We start from the raw sequence: 22,344 nt of genomic DNA, 5'->3' as shown, positions 1-22,344 counted from the left end.
TCAGGCCCGAACAGGTGCTGAGAAAACAACCTTCAAGTTCCAGAGTAAAATCAACACACACACACACACACACACACTTCTTCTATTGCCTAATTTAAATTAAAAATTAATTCACTCAAATAGCTTTAACAGAAGACATTCAAATCTTTAACAAGATATTAACCCGCCCCCCCCATTGTCTCTGCTGTCTTAGAAATATGAAGAAATCCTTTTCTATTCCATTTTCTGTTAATGTCTCTCAGCAAAAGATAATGCTTTGTACAGAGCATGGATTTTGTCTACCTCACAGACTGGTGTTAAAAATAAGAAAGTAAAAGAAAAAGCAGTGGCAATCTTTGTATGCTGTAGATATGCAGTTTGAATGAGAACATTTCTTCAGGCCCCCTTTACTTTCACCACATTGTTAACAAAATTGTCTACAGAAAAGTAAGTCTAACCTATGGACCTGATCCTTAGCTAGGGTAAATCGTCAAAGCACCACTAAGGCCTACACAGATGTACCCTAGCTGAGGATCTGTTCCTGTACAGAAATAATGGAAGTGAATCCCATCTTATCATCACAGATATTTTATTAACTTCTTTTCCTGCATAGATACCTCATGACTAACTCAAATAAAAACACGGGAGTTTTCTTTGAACTGAGGATACGCTACTGATGGAGGAAAAACTCAGACAAATAACAAACCCTTATCACAAATGCATTAACGCAGCTTTCCAGAATCTGGATTCAATTCCGATGTGGTTCCCATTGCTTTAATAAGCCTTTCATTAGTGTCTTATAAAGCAACAGAGTGTTTAATTATCATTATATTTTTGTCCTCCTTGTTAATCTGAGGGCTTTTTAATTCATTCTTATGACTGCTGCTCTGAACTGTACCGCAGCTAGTGTCTCTATGATCTGTACTTGGGCATGAAGGTGACAAAGTGAGGGCAATGCTTGTGATGCTTCTAAATTTCCCCACTGGCTTCATTACTGCTTCATATTGTTGATTATGTCAGTCAGTCAGCTTTCAGTACCCTGCATGGTAGGGTATGTTTCTAGTCTGAAAATGGCACTCAATCTCTCAGCAAAAAAAACCTCTTTCCTGCTTTTGAGAGACCTTGAGGTACAGCTCTGTCCAAATGAAGGCTCCAATTCTAGACTCCATTAGCATTAAGAACCACTTATCAGATACTGCAAAGCTTTATTGCTTTCCACCTGGCCTAGATTACTTAGATTCCTGAGCATACAATACTAGCGAGGACAGTGCTACAACCTCTCTTTGTTTTACAGAGCTGCACAGCTAAATACTATCTTAATGCAGGAAGTACCATACTGCCATCTACAGACAGGAATATCCCCTAATATAATCATTCAGCACTAAATTTTCCCACAGCCAAGAGTCACTTTATTCTAATTTTCTCCTTTTAACATTGATGAATCACAAACTGTTTACATTTCAATGTCTCAGCCAAGCATGAACTTTCAGGCTTTTAATCTTTATAGACAAAGTTATTCTGCAGAGCTTAGAGGTACAGACAGAGAAAGAGAGAGTGAGCAGCTAGAAACTTTGTATTACCTGTCTGGTGTGGATGGGGCCTGGGGTCTTGAAGCCACCTTGACAACTGCATTCGGAGACACTATAAGGGTCCGAGCTGCTTGAGGAGCACTTGGAGAGCGAGTCACAACCCACCACAAAGGTGTTATCCAGAGGCAGTTCCTGAATGACATGGTGCTTCTTAGGGGGCACAGGAGTCTCGGGTTTAATTTGAAAGGTGGGCTGTGGAGAGGCAGACTTGTAATGCTTTGCTAAATCTGGGCTGTCAGGCTTAAATGTGGTTGGTGTGGTGGCCCAGTTATATTTTCCCATAGTCTGTTCTTCTAGCTCTACGGGAATGTCTAAAGTGCCATTTATATGCTCATGGGCAGGATCATCGGGCTTAGATTCTTCAATTGTCACAAAGTTGAGAAGGAGGCTTTTAGGAGAGCGCTTCTTTTTCTTCTTCTTCTTCTTGATCTGTCGGTTCTCCTGGTTTGGGGAGACCCATTCCCCACTCTGCTTGCTTTTTTGGACAACCTTGTGCCGGGGTGTCTGGCGGCATCGTACCAGAGCAGTGACAAAAATGACCAGGATGACTGTCATGGTGCCTGCAATTATAGCAATGATGATTTTGACATAGTCATTGGTCTGTGGGGTTATCTCACCATCCCCAACATTCTGGCCCACTGGTGTTTCCATATTTCTGCGCACCAGCTCCTGCACATATGAACCATTGGTGATGGTCTCATTCACAAATAAATGCACCAGTGCTATGGTATAGAGAGACTCTGGCTGTCCTAAATCATTGACTTTTATCACCAGCCTGTGTAAGCCATGATCTGCTGTGATTACCTTCTCTTTCAAAGTAATGTTGCCTGTTAACTGATCAATTGTAAACAAACTTCTCGAATTCCCACCTATAATGCTGTAGCGGAGCTCTGCATTCATCCCTGTATCATTGTCAACTGCAAAGACTTTAGTCACCACGGATCCTGGATTGGTGGCTGTGGGAATCAACTCATAGGAGTAGTTGGATGAAGGGATGACAAAAACTGGCCTGTTGTCATTCACATCAACTACATTTATGGTCACTTTGGCAGTGGAAGAGCGTTGCACTCTTCCTCCATCGATAGCCTTCACCTGGAAAGTGTAAGAACCTTGTTGCTCTCTATCAAATGTAATATTGGGTCTTATTACACCAGTAAGTGGATCGATAATGAAATTCTCTCTGCCATTTAATATAGAGAGAGTAACTGCAGCATTCTCTCCAGAGTCAGCGTCAGTAACTGTGATGAGCCCCACTGTGCCATACATGGGGAGGTTTTCTGGCACATAGAAATTGTATTCATTGTGGGTAAAAGCAGGGCTGTTGTCATTCTGGTCCAGAACTGATAGTGTCACAGTAGCATTGGTCTGCAATGGTGGCATCCCATTATCCTTAGCCAGTACAGTGAAGGAGTACCTGTCCTGCTTTTCCCTGTCCAGCTTTCTCACTGCTGTCAGAACTCCTGTGCGGCGATCCAGGTTGAAAATGGGGGGTGCATCTGAACCCAGCATATAGCTGATCTCAGCATTGCGTCCACTGTCTGCATCTGTGGCACTGATCTTGGTCAGCTGGGTCCCAGGAGCATTGTTCTCAGGAATGGAAAGTCCTATGACAGGCTGTGTAAAAACTGGGGCATTGTCATTCTCATCTTTGATTTTGATCAGCAGCATTGCAGACTGATTTAAGGGAGGTTTCCCTGAATCAGAGGCCACTATTTTAATGGCATATTCTCGCGTAGCCTCATAGTCTAGAAATGTGGCAGTCTCCAACAGAAACTGATTATCAAATACTGGCTTTAATCTAAAAGGGACATCATGGTCTGTGAAGCAGGTAACTTTTCCATTCAGATCAGCATCCTTGTCCATTACTGTAATCAGGGCAATTTTTGTATTGAGTGGTGCTTTCTCAGACAGGAGCACAGTCCCATTCACTGGATTGATGATGTATCTTGTGTCTATGGATGGGACATTATCGTTAATATCGGTGATATTTACTGTCACTGTTGCCCTTGATGGAATTGAGCTGCCATCACTTGCCAAAACAGTTAACTTGTGTACGGGTGACTCCTCCCTGTCCAGTGGTTCCTTAATTGTGATGAGGCCAGTGGTGTTATCTAAGGCAAAGAGCCTTTTGGCCAGACTGGAAATCTGATTGCTGAAAAAGAAGTTGATCTGTGCATTTGAGCCCAGATCAGCATCAGTGGCATGGAGCTGAGAAACTGAGGTGCCCACTGGAGCATTTTCTGGAATGCTAACTTCAATGTCATTTTCCTTAAAGACTGGGCGATTGTCATTCACATCAGTAACTGTTACTTGTAGGATGGCTGTACTGGATCTGGGAGGTGTTCCACCATCTTCAACTTTAATCTTCATCACATATGTGTCTTTCTGCTCCCTGTCCAGGATCTGCTGGACTATCAACTGTGGCCACTTGTCTCCCTCAGGTGTTTCAATTATATCAAGTCCAAATACATTTTGACCCTAGAAGACACAGAAAAGGGAACAATTTTTATTATGAAAATATATTACAAATAGATAGACATCTTTACTGTACACATGGGATCCCATGAAAATACCTTTATAGGTGTATTTATACTGCTAGATTAAGCCTTTAGCCTTTGCCTTGAGCACAGAGCTGCATGTACCTTTGCCTCCCTAGTAGCAGGCCTGAGCAGGAATGGTGTTTCAGAGCATCAAGGTTCCTTTTACAGCTCCAGCTCAAATTACTGCAACTCCTGAAAACATATGGCTTACTTCCTATTTTACACCTAGGTGGAGGGTGGGGGGTAGAGAGATGCCAAGGCTCAACTTACATCAGACCCCACGCTCACAGAGGGGCATTATCCACGGAGCTAAGGGTGTGCCCCACAACAAGCCAGGACCCGAGATTTGGGGAGGGCAAGCAAAAGGATAGGGGGACTTAATCCCCAGTTCAGCAGTGCAAGACAAGGGTACAATCTGTACCATTTAGAGAAAAGAAAAACTACATCATATTGAAAAGGGGATTACCACATAATTTAAGATTCAAGTGGCACAGTCACAACTGAGACATGTTAGGTTATTAGAAATACATGAAAATCAGGAAGAATTATTCCCCTTTTCATCACTATGTATTTCATATTTGCAGTGAAAAATACATTCCAAGTGTGAAAATAAGATGTTTTTTCTTATGAATAATATCACAGGACTATTACATTTACACTCTGAGTAATAAGATCCTGTAATAGGGTTTGTTGAACACTTCATGCCCTTCTTACAGCAAGTAATGCATTTATATGTGCAGACACTGTAAAAACACAGCTTTTCCTTAGACTACGGGATGGACAGAGCAGTCTAAAAGTAATGTGCTGTCCTGCAGGTGGGAAACTGGAGTCTGGTTCCCATTGCTGGTATCTCTCTGGGCCAGCAGATGCTGGGACTCTTGCAAAGGGAGCATACACATCGCCCAAGGAGAAGGAATTGATTAGCAATGATCAATAGCAATCTCTCTGACTGATGAAGAGTGGTATTGACAGATTCCAAAGGGAATCCTAACAGCATTATCTCCCCAGAAGGATGGGGGCCATAATGCAGGCATTGAAAATAGGTGTGTAACATGGGTGAAAATGGGGGCTCAATGAGGCTCAGATAGGATAGGGGGGCAGGGAACAGTTAGGATTTTATGTATTTGTTTTTAAGAACATTAAACTCTCGTTATGCCTGTCATGTTTATAGTCAGAAACCGTGCTGCTGACCTAGCTCTTGCTATACTCATGATGGGACTGGTTCTGCCACCCTTACTCACATTGAGTAGTAACTTCCTGCATGAGTATTTTCATTGGCTTTAATATGTCTACTCAGTTAGCAAGCAGCTAGTAAGCATGAGTAAGGGTGGCAGAATTGGGCCTGCTATAGTTTTATTTATTCATTTTAATTTATACATAAATTGCTAAAAGATCATCTCTCCATGGCTCTAGATTCTGCCAATAAAATTTACAAAGACAATTGTTAGTTTAATTTACAACTAACATTAACCAGATGTAAAAATGAAACATCAGCTCTTCCCACCTACATCGTCATGACACCCCCACCCATCACCAAAGTTTAGGGGGATGAGATAGAACAGGCGTTGGCAACCTTTGGCATGCGGCTTGCCAGGGTAAGCACCCTGGCAGGCCAGGCCGGTTTGTTTAACTGCCGCGTCTGCAGGTTCAGCCGAACGCGGCTCCCACTGGCCGCGGTTCACCGCTCCAGGAAAATGGGAGCGGGAAGTGGCGGCCAGTACATCCCTCAGCCTGCGCGGCAGGTAAACAAACCGGCCCGGCCTGCCAGGAGGCGTACCCTGGCAAGTTGCATGCCAAAGGTTGCCGACCCCTGAGATAGACTTTGCAGTGTGCACTACAAATCATGCAATTTAGGGTATTTAAGACCCTGCGTGGAAGAGGGGCTTCCAGTGTGGAGGATTCCACATTTGGAATGGTTAGTAAGAAGCATGACTACACTGTAACCTGCTACCCACAATTAAATCAGTACCTATATGGGCCTAATTCTGCCTTTGTGCATCTTCCATTGTCATCAACAGTACCAGGGCTCTTGCAGATTAGGGCAGAATATGATTCTATCCATTGCACCAATCATTTCCTTTGTGGCAAAGCTGCAATATCTCCATTTCAAATAAAATAACCCAACTCTCTACCCCTTGTGCTGTGTCTGTCACCCCAATAAGTAATGACCCACGACGATCTATAACAGAAATGTGGATTGGAAAACAGATCTTAAAAGTTATGAAAACAAATGTAGATCTTCCTTTTTCACTGGAAGATGAGTGAAGATGTCAACCCTGCTAATCGTGTCCGAATCAAGTTCTATATCCTTTAATTTCCAAAACAGCGACCTCATGACATACCTTCTCTTTGTTAAAGACAAGTGAATATTCTCCCTCAGTGGTAGCATTATCATGAGTGGATTACTGCAGGCAGCCTTGCTAGCAGTTGTTTAATTTGGACTAAGGCTCTTATTTGTTGCAAAAATGCTGAATTAAATAAGCTGCTCTTTCAACACTGATTTCCACAAAAGCCTAGCAAGAGTGGGGGAAAAAAATCAGCTTTCCTTCAGTTCTTTATTTGCACACAAGCTGACAGATGTGCATTGATTATTCTGTCATTAGCTCCTGCAACTACAACAAACACTATATACAGACTTTTAATTCATGAAACTACATACCCAATTTAGCTTTTCTTTAACTATCACATATGACAAGAGACACATTTTTCATTATGGCATATGATTTTGGCTTAAACGTAGAACTTCAGTTCCCTGTCACTAGCAGTAAACTGCTAGGGAAACAGCAAAAAATCCAACACAAATTAAAATCTTTACTGAAAATATCAGCATTTTAACAAAATGTTTTATGCAAAATTGCTACCATATAGAATGTAATAGGGATTAATTAAATACAGATTTCTATAGAAATTATTCTAAAAAAATACCAAATATAATAGAGAACTAGCTCTTCTATGTCATTTTTAAACTGATCTACAGCAACACACAGAAAATTACATTCCTGTTATATTAGGGTATGTCTACACAGCTGCCGGGAGCAAGTCTCACAGCCCTGGTTGCCAGACTTTTGCTAGTAGGTCTCGTGCTGGTGCACCGAAAATAACAATGTGGAAGTTCCAGCTTCAGAACTTCAGAGACCGAGACCGAACATAAAAGCAATATCTACACAGCTATTTTTAGTGCACTGGCATGGGCCCTGCCACCGCATCTGTTTATCCCAGCAGCTGTGTAGCCATACCCTCATAGATTAATTTTAAAATGGTAAAGACAAGTTATTGTTCTCATTAAACCTCAGGGGATAAGATCTTTCCATATGGGGTGTAGCCTCTTATACTCATCTTTTCCTTCCATCCCTTTTATTGCCAAAGTGACAGCAGTGAATACTTAGGGTATGGCCTAATCACATATACCTAATGATTCCACCCTTCTGGCAGAATTCCTTAGAAACATCCTATAGAAAATTTTAGAGAGTTATGTGTCTGCCATAGAATTCTTTAGGTTGTTTAAAAAACAAAACAAAAACAAAAAAACCACCTACAGAAAGGATGTCAGTCTATAAATTTCATGGATTTTTAAAAGTAGTATCTATAAAACCATAGTAGTTTCATTCCTCTTAAATGGTATAGGACTTGTCCATAGGGAGAATAGTGTTTTCTTATACATTTGTAAATATCTTAAGGGTCACTATGCTGACACAACTCATGCACAGTTGTAGTAGATGTCTTTTGTAATTACAATGATAACTTTAACTCACAAAAAAGTATAAATACACACAAAGCCTAGCTTAGGATGCCTAGGGTCAAAGACATATATAAAATTGGGCAAAATACATAAGTGGCAGAAAAGCCAGTCAAAATGACAATTAATGCAGATATTTTTTAACAGACCAATTCAAGCAAACCTATTGTTACGTATTGTTGAAATGAATAAGAATAGGGACTGTGCCATTAAATACACACTTTAACACACCTATCGTGAGGATGGAAAGCTCTCCCACTTTAAATAGTCTTTGAAAAATGATGAAACATTCAACAACAAAAGGAACTATAAGGCTCTGACCGAGTCCTCCATGAGTAAAGCAATTTAGAGTTAAGAATGATAATCCAGGCTGAGCTATCAGCTTTAACTCTCACCAAACAAACACAGAGGATGAAATTCTGGCTCCACTGAAGCTAATGGGAACATTGGCACTGACTTCAAGAGGTCAGGATTTCACCCACGGGGCCAGATTCTGACACCCTTATTAACAAAGCTGTCCCACTGCATCACTGGGATTATTCCTGGTGTTGGTGCTGCTCAACAGCAGCAAAGGTATCTGAATTTAGCTCATAATATAAATATAATAGAAAGTTAGCACATATAAAGTATTGTTCACCTTCAAAGTGCTTTACAAACAGTACTCTTAAAACTGGGAAGTATTATCCCAATTTTTTGATGTGAGTAACAAAGGAACAGTTAAATTATCTCATTTTAAGACATGCTAAGCACTGTAACGCCCATCTATTCAAGGCAAAAGAAGCTTCTCTTTCCAGAGCCAGGATTAGCATTAAGGAGCTGCTGGCTCAGACCATGAGACTCTCTCTCTCTCTCTCTCTCTCTCAAAAGAACAGCACAGTGATATGCACTTAAGCAATAGTATCAGCCCAGATTTTCAGCTTAAACTCTGCTTCCTTACAATATAAGACCATTCACTTCACTGGAGTCATGCATTACATTGAGAGGTTCCTGTAATTACAAATCAGTATTTTTGTTGAAAGAACTCCCTGCCATATTTACCTGATCATTCGTAATGGATCCAAATGTCCTTTTCGGTGCTGTTTTGGGCTGTCATGTAAATACAAAATTAGAAAGTTTTTTAAAATGTGTAACATTGAAGTAGACTTGTAAATACACAACTATTCAAACACGGACACTCAACACAGTGAAGTGGAACAGCTCTTTCAGTGCTACAACAGGCTAGCATGCTGGGACTTAAGAGGGGGCTCCTAGGGTCCATTCCTGTACAAACTTGCTTCTGGCTTATGTGATTCTGCAGTATCACAAGCTGTCTCATTGAACTCAGTGGGATTCAGATTCTGGAGTAAGAGCTAAGCCTAGCAGGAAATATTTGCATGATTGGGCTCTTAGCTGGCAGATTACTGACTGGATGAACTGGAAAAGCAAAGGCATGGGTCAATGCAGGCGCCATTAACATGGCCTGCTGTGGCCAAGACTACTCAGGAAATTAAGTTTGCGAACCAATAAATGGATAGACAGTTAACAGCTCTATCGGATGCTGATAAACTGATAGACCACAATGGCTTCTTAAATAAATAAAGCCCAAACCCCCCAACTATGGTAAAAAATTTCACATTAAAAATGTACAATACTGTGTGATGCATAGCACTTTGGATTTTAAAAGGGAATCAGTGTTTGTGATTATTGTTGAGACCATCAGAGAGTATTTGTTCATGTAATAAACAAATCAGGGGTAGATCCTGTAAGGTGCATAGTGTGCTTATATTTCACTAAAGGAGAATGCTCAGCACCTCACAGAATCAGGTCCTCATTGGCAAGAAGGCCTTGTTTCTGAAGACGTTTAACTTAAGGCAATTTACTCACAGTGCATAAAATTAAGCACATTTTAACAGGTTGAGGACCTAAATCTTTTTAGCAGATTGTACAAATGACAAAATCTATACAGAATGTATATAAGAAATGTTCAAAGTGGTAATAAAATATACAATGAGCAGCAAGTGGGCCCACACAGTTTAACCATTTTAAAATGCAAGAACCTACCATACAAAACACTTGTGGTTAGATAATCCTGGCATCAAACTGTGAATCAGACATAATGGTTTCCTGACTCCTTCATACAAAATTATTTTAAACAGATAAGTCATTTGCAATAATAATACTTTAATAAGAAAATCTTCAATATATAAGCATCCAAATGATCCTAAAGTGCTTTAAGAACCCTCCCCCAAAATAGCTCAGCTGTTTGCTGGCTGATGAACATTTCAGGTATAGCCAAGAAGGAAACACTTGCAGTTCTTTTGAACATACAAGGTAGGTCCCAATGTTCTGTTGTTGCCAAGAGAATTCCTATGGAACACTGTAGCACAGCAGGTGCAGTCAAGAATGAGCCAAGAGAAAAGATTACGGTAACACAGACACAAGATTTCCAATGCAAAATTATACAGGAGCTGCAAAATGGGACAGATTAGTTTTCAGATTTTGTTTTTAAAAAGCATGCATTTTTCTTTCAAGCTTGACACTTTGAATGTGAAACGTGTAAATACCCACAGCAAAGCTAAACCCTAAATACAGAGTTACTATAGATAATAAGTAAATACTAGCACATTCAGAACCATGGTAGCATGAATGCCGCAGCTCTAATGAAAAGGAATACAGGTCTCCAGTCTGCTGTCACAATGTGTGATTCAGATTTGTATTCATTCTGAAAGATTATGCTGCATTACGCTTCTCTGTCATTTAATGCACACCAACTTTCCACTCTCTTTTCTGCAATACTGCATGCAACTTGGGTTCCACTAAATGTATGCAACTGGGGGAGGGGGCGGGGGACAGGGACTGTGGTGTACACATACTAAAAGACAGCAAGATGGCCTCAAAGAAGAAACTGAAATTAGAGATCTGTGAAATATTTGCAACACAAACAGAAATCCACAGGAAATTTGCCTGATGTTGGGTTCCATTATAAACTTGTTGAAACTCAAGCAAGGTTTGTCAGAACATCTCCTGAGGTTAAAGAACTGAGGCCCAGTTTCAAATAAACTTGGGTAAACACATGGTTTTGTATCAATAATATGCACAGTTGCTGTATCATATGCTGTTGATGTAAATCCTGCGAAATATAACGACTGTCTAAACTAAGTTTTGCTTAGACAGTCAAACCCAAAACTCAAAAGTGGAACTTGGGGGTTCTGAATTTCCATAAATCTAAGCTAAAGGAAATGCCTGTACAAGAACCTGTATGTAAATATGTTCAGCTCCTTGCCTAAACTGTATGAATATGAAAAATCCAAGGGCAAAATCCATTTGGTGGACTACAAATTTATCGATGAACTTGGCCACAAGTGCCTAAGTATTTCTCAACCTCAGTTTATGGTTTTAAAAGAGCTACCCTAGCTGTAAAGCACAAGCAAAGCTTTCCTATCCATACACTCAAAGCGAACATAATACTAGGCGGGGGCTCAGCACAAAGTACAGATAAGGAACCATTATTCCAAAAGGGAGAGAAACATAAGAAATACAATGGGCAAGTCATCAGAGAATCAGTAAGTGGTCCAAAGTATTGTAATCTGAACAAAAAGGAGGTTTAGGAGGAATACACAAGCACTGAAATGCTTGGGAAGCTAAATTTAATGTTATTGCAGAAAGACTGAGAGTAATGTCTCTTGCTGTTCCTTACCACCCCAGGGCAGTCTGTCCTTTCTCTTTAGAACTCTTCCCAACCTTGATTTCCCCAAATCTCCTTTGGATTCGACTTCTCTGACAATTTTATCCATAAAGCTGTCTCATATTTCCTGAGCTTGTGAAAGCTGATGAATGTTCTTTGACCAAATTGTGAACAGGAAAAGGTCTAGCACACAGAATAATTGCCTTCCATGCCCTGATACAAGTTCTTTACACATGAGTTTAGCAAAACATACTAGCAGTTTCCTTAAATTTACGCTTTATACTGAAGATGACAAATGTCAGTGCAGTTGTCCTGACATGACAGTGTCATTAGCAGTTCTATGGCCCAATTAAGCCCTGACAAGCCTCTCTTCACCATTCATGTTAGGGGTGCTGTAGTGATGGTTAACAAGACAGATTTCCGGTTTTGGCATATGAACTGTATCTTCTCATATTACAAGTTGTCCTATAGCAAAGTAGGCAATATAGTAACAACCTAAGTTTGTGTAACAATACTGCAAATCTTGTATTTTTCAGGCTCTCTCTTATCCTGGGTTACCAGGGCTGCCACTATTAACAGTTTCCCCTCCAACACAAATTCTCTGCATCACACTATTATGATACTTGTACTGTGGTATCAGCACATTGCTTCATCTCATCAGGATGTAAAGTCATGACAGCATGAAATAATTTGAAGGTCACTTGAGTGGTTCCGCAAACTTAGCTCAAATGGACTCCTATCTAGGTGCATCACCAAAGCAGCCAAGTATCTCACAAGCATTAATTAATGTATCCCCACAATACTTTGAGGTAAGGAAGTATTACTACTCCCATTTTATAGATGGGCTCCTGAGATAGAAAGAGAGAGTACATCACTTGTCCCAACATCATGCAAAGAGTCCGTGGCACATCCAAAAATTGAACCCGCTCTCTTGAGCACCACTCCAAGGCCTTAAACTCAAAATCATCCTTCTTTTAGGGACAGTTTCCCCAAAACAGGGACAGGTAACAAATGTAGGTAGGAGAACTAGAAAAGTGGATTCTTCTCCACATCACATCCCATTATACATGTTGAGAGACATACACACACACTCTACTGAACAGGAGATTGATTAAGTACATGATGGACAGTTTAAGGTATTGAATATGACTGAGCATTGTTCTAAATGCTTCCATTTTTCCATAGCCTAAAGGAAGGTTACAGAAACATTTCCTGTCCCAGCAATTTTCCCCTTCTTTGTAATGGCACTAGGATTTATACAGGGAAGAAAGGATTTGGGGTTTATGTTAGGTATCTCATTGTTCTTTATTTTATTACAAACTTGAATTTTTTATGATAGTATATTTTACATGTCACACCATTATAGATTTGATGCATTTGCCAGTTAAGGTTAACAGAGACCAAAGAACCAATCATCTGTAAATACATGATTACACATTTCATGGATATCACTTACTAACACATAATTGTGGTTCAGGAAGTGTCAGGAAGAAAGCTATTCTGGGTACTCTCTCAACAAGAGCTAAATAAAGAGCCCAATTCTGCTTTGGCCACCAGAACAAGGCACCTTGAGATTCTAAATACATTTTTAGAGTTATTGGACGACCAGGAGTTTGAGCAATGTGGACCTGCAAAACACCCTATTCCTTCCCTGCTCTGTAGCCAGGGTAGTCTGTCAGGAAGAAGAAGATTCAGACTGACATCCACTTGTGCACAGGAACACACAGGCTACTGTGTTCCTTACCTTAAAACAGATGCTGCTCAGCAAAATTACCACTTCCATCCGTTTCAATGGGAACTGAGGGTGATGGACACGTGGCTTTAGAGCAGGGGTGGGCAAACTTTTTGACCTGAGGGCCACATTGGGGTTGCAAAACTGTATGGAGGGCCGGGTAGCAAAGGCTGTGCCTCCCCAAACAGCTTGACCCCTGCCCCCATCCACCCCCTCTCACTTCCCGCCTCCTGACTGCCCCCTCAGGACCCCTGACCCATCCAACCCCCGGTGCTCCTTGTCCCCTAACCACTCCCTCCCAGGACCCCCACCCCTAACTGCCCCCCAAAACCCCACCCCCTATTCAACCCCCCTTCTCCTAGTCCCCTGACTACCCCCCAACCCTTATCCACACCCCCGCCCCCTGACAGGCCACCTGGGACTCCCATGCTTATCCAACCCTCCCCCCCCCTCCCCCCCCCAGTTCCCCATCCCCTGACAGGAGGCTGGATGGAAAAAATGTGAAAGGGAAATGGATGGTGGAGATTAGGAGGAGATATGGAAAGGGGGCTAGAAGGAGAAGGTTAGGAGGAGGGATGGAGGGAGGAGGGTCGGGCAGTTGCTCCGGGCCTCTCGCTTGGCGGCAGCTGTGGTGGGTCCGGGGCGCTGTAACCCGAAACCTCCCGCCCCTGAGTGCAGCGGAGGAAGGAGGAAGCGGCTCGGGCCGGCAGTGAGTGTGTCCCACACCAAGGGGGGAGCGCTCCGGTTTGTTCACTGGCGCTTATGGCAGCTGCAGGGGGGGGCGGTGTCTCTGCCTCCTTTGCGGGGCTCTCCCGGCCCCGGGTGGGATCTCGCTGCCCCCTGCTCCTGCGGCCTCCCCGGCCCCACCCTTTCCCGAGACTTTGCCTCCCGCACCAGCCTTTGTGTGCGGAGGAGGGACAAGCCCGTGCCGGGAGGGAGGCTGGATTTTAGGGCAGAGGAGCAGCCGAGCGCTGCATCTCTGATTGCAGAGCCGGGGGGCCCAGCCAGCGGCGGCGGGGGGGTGTCCTGCTTCTCGCGAGCCCTGCGAGCTGCCCAGGTCCCGATCGGGGCCGCTGCGCCCGGGACAGGCGCTGCGATTTCCCGTGTCTCCGTGCAGCGCGGGCGGGCTGGGTCAGGAGCTCGGGGGCCGGGCAGGACAGTCCCGCGGGCCGGATGTGGCCCGCGGGCCGTAGTTTGCCCACCCCTGCTTTAGAGAGACAAGACAGATGAGGTAATATTTATTGGACCAACATCTGTTGGCGAGAGGGACAAGCTTACGAGCTATATAGACTTCTCCTCAGCTTTTTTAGCTCTATGTAGCTCAAAAGCTTGTCTCTCTCACCAACAGAAGTTGGTCCAATAAAAGATATTACCTCACTCACCTTGTCTCTCTAATATTCTGGGACAACACAGCTACAACAACACTACATACATGTGGCTTTGGTTCATAAAGCATGGAAAACAGAAACAAAAAGCCCTTTGACACTGTTAAAAGTTAGTGCAAATATACAGAAATGTATGCCCATTAAGTCTATACCTCAATCTCATTTCATTCCCTCCCCGCACCCTAACAAATACCGGAAGGAAATATGCACATGCGTCCCAAATTTTCTTTTAAGAGACAGAAACTTTACTGAGTTATATAGGTGCAAAAAATAAATTTGAACCTCTGATTTTGTATTTATACAATAAAGTTCTTTTGCATCATATCTTTTGCATCATATCTTGTAAGCCAAAGTGGTTGAAACTTTTGCATCTTGATTGTATTATTTACTTTTAGGAAAAAAATTGATAAAATCTTTGTGTGGGTTACATGGGTAACACAAACACAGATGCTTAACTAGAGATATAGGTGCCTAAACAAGCACAATAAAAAATAAAAAACAAAACAACATGTTCTCTTGACTTACATCATAAAAGGGCACTCTTTCATATACCCATACTATACCTTAATGTCAATGTTTTCATTGCTTTATGAATTATGATTTTGAAAAGAAGAACACGTTGATCTCAGATTCAGGAAACTTCCAATTGACATTTGCAATTATGCACATTTACGGAATGCCCAATAATCTCATGCAATACAGCTTTTTCCCTGTTCTTCCCTCCCCCACCCTTCACAAATAAGCTTTAGGGGGGTTGTAGGCCTTGGGGTAAAAAGTGCTGAAATATATATGATGGTAAGACCTTCCAAAACCTTTGTTCTTTGCCTGGATTTCTAAACTCAAAGAGAAAGTTTGTGCTGAACATTGAACTCCTCAGGGGACCATTTCTACTTTTGAGACAAAAGAGATGCTTTTAAAAAACAAGTTATCCTAGAACAATACAAAAGAGGAAAGACATAGCTGAGCCACCTTACTAAAATTCGAAAGGTGCTTGACATATGCATTTACAAGATGCCACTTCACTGCCTATTGGAAGGTAATAAATAACCTTGCACTTTCAGAGTTATAAATCTGGTACAGTTGCCCAGAAGAAGCATCTAGTGCCAGTAAGTACTAAAAATAGTTGCAGAGATTGGATTCTAAAACTGATTAAATAAAGGCTGTTTACTGTGTTGATCAGGGAATGCTGGGGACAGAGCAAAAATCTGTTTCTGAACTTTTCTGGTGCTTGATTTATCAGGAAACCAACCTGACGCCTCCTCTCCCTCCTCCAACTTCCCTATTGTCATTCATTGGTATATATCAGAATCAATACAACAAAAGCATGAGGTCCAAAAAGATAAAATATTTCCCTTCTGTACTGTGACAGGGCCACTTTGGAAGTAAACAATGGAAAAAAAAAGACAGTATACTGTATAAATTTAGTGAAAACTACAATATATAAATCTTCATTTCACTAAGTATCATCATTTAGGAATTTGTGATATTACTGAAAGTACCTTCCTTGTGACTTGATTAGGATTAAAAATCCTAGGATGAAAAGAATATTTGAAGTACACAATTTACTCCTGAGGGAATTCTGTGCCAAAAAAAATAAAATTCTGCACCAAAAAATTAAAAATGATGTGCACAATATTTTAAAATTCTGCAAAATTCTGCAAATTTTGTCAGTAAATAAATGTGACTCTAACATGGCAGTGGGGAGCACAAATCACTGGCTGCATTGAGGTGGGAGATCACCCTGAAGCCCCCAGTTTCCCCGGTACAGAGACTCGGCAGTGTAAGGGGATGGGACTCAGCGGGGAGGTCTGGGTGTGTGTGTGGGGGGGGGGGGGTTGGGTGCTGGGGCAGTGAGGCTTGATGAGGTGGGGGGGGGTCCAGGTGCACCTGGTAGGGGATCAGTGGGGTGTGGGTCTGGGAGTGTGGGGGAGGGGGTTCATCAGAGGGGTCCAGGTGTAGGGAGGTAGGGCTTGTCAGGGTGAAGGTTCAATGGGCGTGTTTAATGGGGGAGCCCCAGCTGCTGCCAAGGGGACGCCACATGCTGGGCTCCCGCTTCCCGTCACAATTCCCCTATCCCCTTCTCTTCTCCATTTCCCCTCCCCTCACTCCCACATTCCCCTCCTCCTGCCCTATTCCACCCCCCTTCCTTCCCCACTGCCTTTTCCCCACACCCCCTCACCCACATCATCCCTCATTTTCCCCACCCCCCCCTTACCCAGCCCCACCACGGGCACTCACTGTTGCATGGAATAGAAAACAGGAAGGCTCCTAGCACACAGAAGAGGAGCTCGACTAGCACTAGGACCCAGGAGGTAGCATCCAGCTGCAGAGTCAGCGTAGTGGAGACACAGTCTTCTTCAGCTGGGCAGCTCTGTGCTTGCAGAATGGGTGGGGAACAGTGACACGTAACTTCATGTGCCCCCCCCATGCCTTGCCTCTGTTTGGAGGGGGGGAATCTCCCCAAAAAACTGCACCCATTGTTGTCCCCCGCGCACAGGAAACACAGGAAATTTGTAGGGTGGGCAGGGGTGAAAGTAACTTAAACGACTTGCCGGTCCTGCAGAGGGGGAGGGGCCTCAACTGGAAGAGGCGTGGCCTCTATTGGAAGAGGTGGGGCCTTTAAATCCCAGGGTTTTTAAATCAGGATTTAAAGGGCTCGGGGATTCAGCTGAAGCTAGGAGCCAGGCCCTTTAAATCACCCCCGGAGCTACCAGCTGCAGAGGCGGCTGGGAGCCCTGGGGTTTGGGCAGGGGTGAAAGTAATTTACATTTCTTACCCATATGGTCCAATCGCAAGCAACCCACCTCTCCTACATACTTCATGGATCCCTCCCATTGCATGACATAGATAGAGAAAATAAAGCAACTATTACTACTACCAGTACTGTCTGTAATAAAACTTTACTATTGGAATAAGCCTGAAAAAGTGAAAACTCACTGTCACATTTTTCTCCGTGTCTTCCCTCCTCCTCCAGCCAGGCTGCCAACACTAGGCTCCATGCTTTCTCCCTGCCTGGCACTGAGCACCACCTGCAGGGGCTTTCCTCTAGCTTGCAGCAGGGAGCAGGGAGACTGGCTGAGGGAGGGAGAAGCCTGCCTCCTGCATAAGATCAGTTTAAACTCAGCTGTTCCCTGCACGGTTCAGTAACATTTCAAAGAGGATCTGCAAGCAGTTTGGACATCACAACCATGATCCTCTGCTGGGGAGGGAATGGGACAGATTTCAACTTGGAAATGGTTCCTGATTTTGATTGTGTTTTTTGTGTATAGTAGATCCCCTCATCCCGGGGGCAGAAAAGAACTGCCCCTGCCATGGTCTCCCCTCCCCACCCCAACAACAACTGGGAGTGAAATTAACAAGGATGCCAGAAATGGCTTCTAACCCTGGGGGCTGAACTGCGCAGGGAACAACTGAGTTTAAACTGTTCTTATGCAGGCAGCAGCAGCAGGCATCTCAGCCAGTGTCCCTACTGCAAGCTAGAGCCTAGAGGAGAACCCCTGCAGGGGGAGGGGGGAAGGAATGCAGAGCCTTGTCTGCAGCCTGGCTGGAGGAGGGGGAGGGAGGAGACAAGAAACCAATGTGACAGTGACTTTTCCCCTTCTACCTGCTTTTATTAGCTCTGGATTTAAGCGGTGGAGCCAAATGCCTGTATTTGTTGTGTATATTAGTATTGGAGACAAGATCCCCTCATCCCGGGGGCAGACAAGGACTGCCCCTGCCATGGTCAAACACACCCTCCCCCACTCCCCCCAGCTACTGTGAGTGAAATTAACAAGGATGCCAGAAACCACTCCTAACCCCGAGGGCTGAACCACTCAGGGAACAGCTGAGTTTAAACTATTCTTATGCAGGGGGCAGGCTTCTCCCTCCCTCAGCCACTCTCCTTTTCTTACCGGTCCTCCGTACCGGCCCGTACGCGCTTACTTTCACCTCTGAGGGTGGGTGGTGTTTTCTGCAGGTGTGCAGACCCACAGAATCCCCCCAGGAGTAAAAATTTAATAGAGAAATACATAAACATACCCAATACTATACATCATCTAACTGTGTCCATTTCCAAAGCATTTATTACAACAACATAAACTGATGAATGGCATTTTCTGTTTGTTTGGGGGGGGGGGGGGGTTGGCGAAGAAACCAGACCCCTACAAATGTTCTCATTTGTGTTTATGTGTATGTGTTTTATTTTTGATATTGTCTTCCATATCCCTGCTAGTGATCTAAGTGCATCAAATTTCTCCCTTCCCTTAGAAACAGCAAAAATGATGCAAAGATCTCAGCAATCTAGTTTGTTCTTGGATTACACCCTGTATTATATACTTTAGAGATTTCTGCCCCAAATTTTATATATTTCAGATGTGGATTTTCACTGTGAGGAAGGAAAGTAAATGAAAATATCTTTTTTCACAGAACCGTAAAGATGCCTTTATTGGGTATTATTGTCACTTTTCCCCATTCTCTTCCTTTACCTTTGGTCATTTGTTTATAACTTCTGCTACATGTGTCATCTTGACTTTAGACTGTCATCTCTGAGGCAGGTCATTGTTTTGGTAGGTGCATGATATATTTTTCAGCACTTAAAAATAATGAATTGAAAAATAATTATTTTAGAAGACTAATGACCAATTTGCAGGAATGAAAACGACACATTTCAGTAGGCAGCTTTTACAACCTGCTCTAAAGCACAGCCTCAGAGTTTACCCCCTTCCTGAATCTTGGCTTTAACAGCTATAAGCTTGTCTTCCATGCAGTTAACTCAAGTAACAACATAAGCATTGTCCCAAACTCGACTCCTGTCCATATTCGAAAACCCTTGACTGTGGTCATGCTTTTAACTTGAGCTGCTTGGCCTGTCAAGCTACAGCATCAGTTAGCACAACTTGTCAGCTGCCAACATGACCATTCCGTTGCATGGACGTAGTCTAGGTCCACTCAAGTGCCACTAATCCTAATGCCTTCCCACAATTCCCGCTGTGTGAGAGGCAAAATCCATGTCCTCAGCTCATGCATTATAAAGTGTTATATGAAAACTAGCTGCTGGATAGGTCATCCGTCCTGCTTACAGATTTAAGACTCCACTCCCATCCCCATTTAGCTTTACCGTGCAAAAATTGGTCCACTGGGCCATATGCACAGGAATGCAGAGAAGAATGTGAATCTGAATGAAATCGTTTTTGACATTCAGTATTATGGCTTTCAGTAAAGGAATGAAATCCACAATAAATGTGGCACCTTATAGACTAACAGACGTTTTGCAGCATGAGCTTTCGTGGGTGAATACCCAAGAAGTGGGTATTCACCCACGAAAGCTCATGCTGCAAAACGTCTGTTAGTCTATAAGGTGCCACAGGATTCTTTGCTGCTTCTACAGAACCAGACTAACACGGCTACCCCTCTGATACTTGCCACAATAAATGATTGAACATGAGTCTGATAACGGAAACAATAAACTTCCAGTAGCCAATGCAATGTTAAGGTTTTTCCTTATTATGCTCTTACACATGAAAGGCCTTTGCTCTAACATACTGGGGAGAAATGAAACAAAGGAAAGAAAAAAATCTCCCTTGCATGCATGTTACATTAGCCAGGCCCTTTTACAAAAGGAAAGGGAACAATTTTCAGTTTTCTTTGTTACGGTGCTCATAAGACTCAGTGCACTGCAGTGCTGACATAAGATTCACCGAGCCACCGAAAGCTAATATGAAGTTGAACTTCAATCCTGTTGTTCCAGAGCAGGTTCTGAAAGTCACCTCTCTTCTTTAGGAGTTCTCTTTAAATATTATCTGACCAGAACAGCAGGAATGCAGAGTGTCATTTTCTCAGTTCTGCCAAATAAATCTGTGGTGTGATTTTTAAAGTCCACACAGAAAATGGTATGTACTTATAGTGAAATGTTGGAAATTTTGAAATTAAGTCTTCAAATGAAACCAGAGGTTCAAATCCTGCCTCTATAAATATGAACAGTTTATAGAAATTGTATATTTAAAATTATTTGACATAGCAGCATATGAAGCAGTACGTAAACCCAATCTTTACTTTTCTTTTGCACCCACCCAGTCTTCCCTGTATGAGTGTATAAGTGGAGTCTGTGTAACCTGTTCAGATTCTCTGAAATGAGAAGCATTATGGAAATAAAATATTTATTAATTTCAAGTAAAATGAGAGTGTAGTATATTATTGGTAAGGAAAATAACACAGACATGTAAATGTTACTTACTCAGGTCCAATTAAAACATGCAAAACAGAAACGGATTTCAGTGAGATGCATCTTTCTAGAATCATCTTTAAAGAGAAAAGAAAACCTAAATATTTCCTAACACTGCTGTGTGTTTTTGTTGCTCTGGTGCTCTCAGAAATGAACTGAAGAACTTCTTCTGTCTTCCCTGCTCTGCTATGCAGTTATTCTTGCTAAGGGCTATTGGCAATATTGACATTTAATCTAAGCATTTATACAAGTCATCAATGTGGTATCTAAGTACCCTCCAGAGACTATCAGAACAATGATTCACTATATTGGTATGCAAAGTGGCTTCCTTCTCCTTAAGTCAGTTGAGACAATGAGTATTGTTTTGTTTATTCAATCTCTCTCCCTCTCCACCTCTTCCATCTGATCTATTCTTTAACATACCAAACATTCAGGCTTTCTTCACAATGACTTTTATGACCCACAAAAAACATATAGGCCAAAAAAGGCCAATGCTTCATTGACTGGTGCTCTGCTAGCTGCAGCTAGCATTCAACAGAAAATTGTTGGGGTAGGAGGGAGAAGAGATTGAGGAGTTGCGGACAGAGAAACTGAAGAGATAATAGCACAGCCAAGTCTCAAGGAAGTTTCCTATGGACCCCAAATCCAGTCCTCACCCTCCAAATGGTAGCTGCCCTACCTTAAGTTGCATTCAGAATATGGAAAAGCCTCCAAAATGAGAGCGGCAGCAGTATCAGAATTACATTTAAAACTTCATTCTAAAGAAAACCCACCTGGAGACTCTCTATTTTCAAGGCACAAGGCTGCCAAAAAGTCAAGGAACTATATTATTATGTGTGCATTTATACAGCAAACATCACAATAGCCCTAGTACAGGCCATTTTACAATTCAAAGACAGAAAAATCAACAGCTCTACAGATTCAAACCCAATAACGCAATCAGGTTTTCTTGTTGTTCATTTTTTGTTAAGTTCACCCACCATCCAACATAGGTATTTAGCATATTTACAAGAGGCTCTGGGTGTTGTTTACAGCTCCAGACCTGAATGACTAGGGTGACATGCTCATATATAAGCAAGAGCTATTGGACTTTGTGAGTTCAAAACACTTAAAGTCAATAGAAAGTTTTACAAGTTTTGGGACTCATCTACTACAGGAAATATACACTTTTGAGAACTGAGAGCAATTTTTTCCACAAACAACAACATTCATGTGTGACCAAAAAAAAAGGGGGGGGGGTCACATGGGGTGACATTCATTCCTGTGTAGCAGGCCAGTTCAAACCTTTATGCATCACTTTAGATCTATTCTGAGGACTTAATTTGGACTTAAGTGGCATCTAGACCTTGTGCTGGCTCTCTGCACAAAGGTGAAGTTCATTATTGTGAGGTATACACTTCTACCCCGATAACAACACCACCTAATATAACACAAATTCATATATAACTCGGTAAAGCACCACTTCGAGGGGGGGCCGGGCTGCATGCTCCGGCGGATCAAATCAAGTTCGATATAAC

The 22,344-nt window shown here is 42.6% G+C and overlaps 1 protein-coding gene across 1 annotated transcript in view; it reads right to left on the bottom strand.

Annotated features, from left to right (window-relative positions):
* The window catches only part of PCDH11X (protocadherin 11 X-linked), a 1,070,771-nt gene that overhangs the window by 898,609 nt on the left and 149,818 nt on the right, over nt 1-22,344 (bottom strand). The window contains exons 4-5 of the mRNA XM_045031029.1: nt 8,883-8,930; nt 1,560-4,046 (exon numbers count right to left, since the gene is read on the bottom strand). Of these exons, the coding sequence (XP_044886964.1) occupies nt 1,560-4,046; nt 8,883-8,930 (2,535 nt within the window). The remainder of the gene's footprint in view (nt 1-1,559; nt 4,047-8,882; nt 8,931-22,344) is intronic.

This window comes from Mauremys mutica, chromosome 9 (genome assembly GCF_020497125.1).
Source record: "Mauremys mutica isolate MM-2020 ecotype Southern chromosome 9, ASM2049712v1, whole genome shotgun sequence".
NCBI lineage: Eukaryota > Metazoa > Chordata > Testudines > Geoemydidae > Mauremys > Mauremys mutica.
The sequence above is the reverse complement of the archived record's forward strand: the minus strand, read 5'-3'. Positions and strand labels throughout refer to the sequence as shown.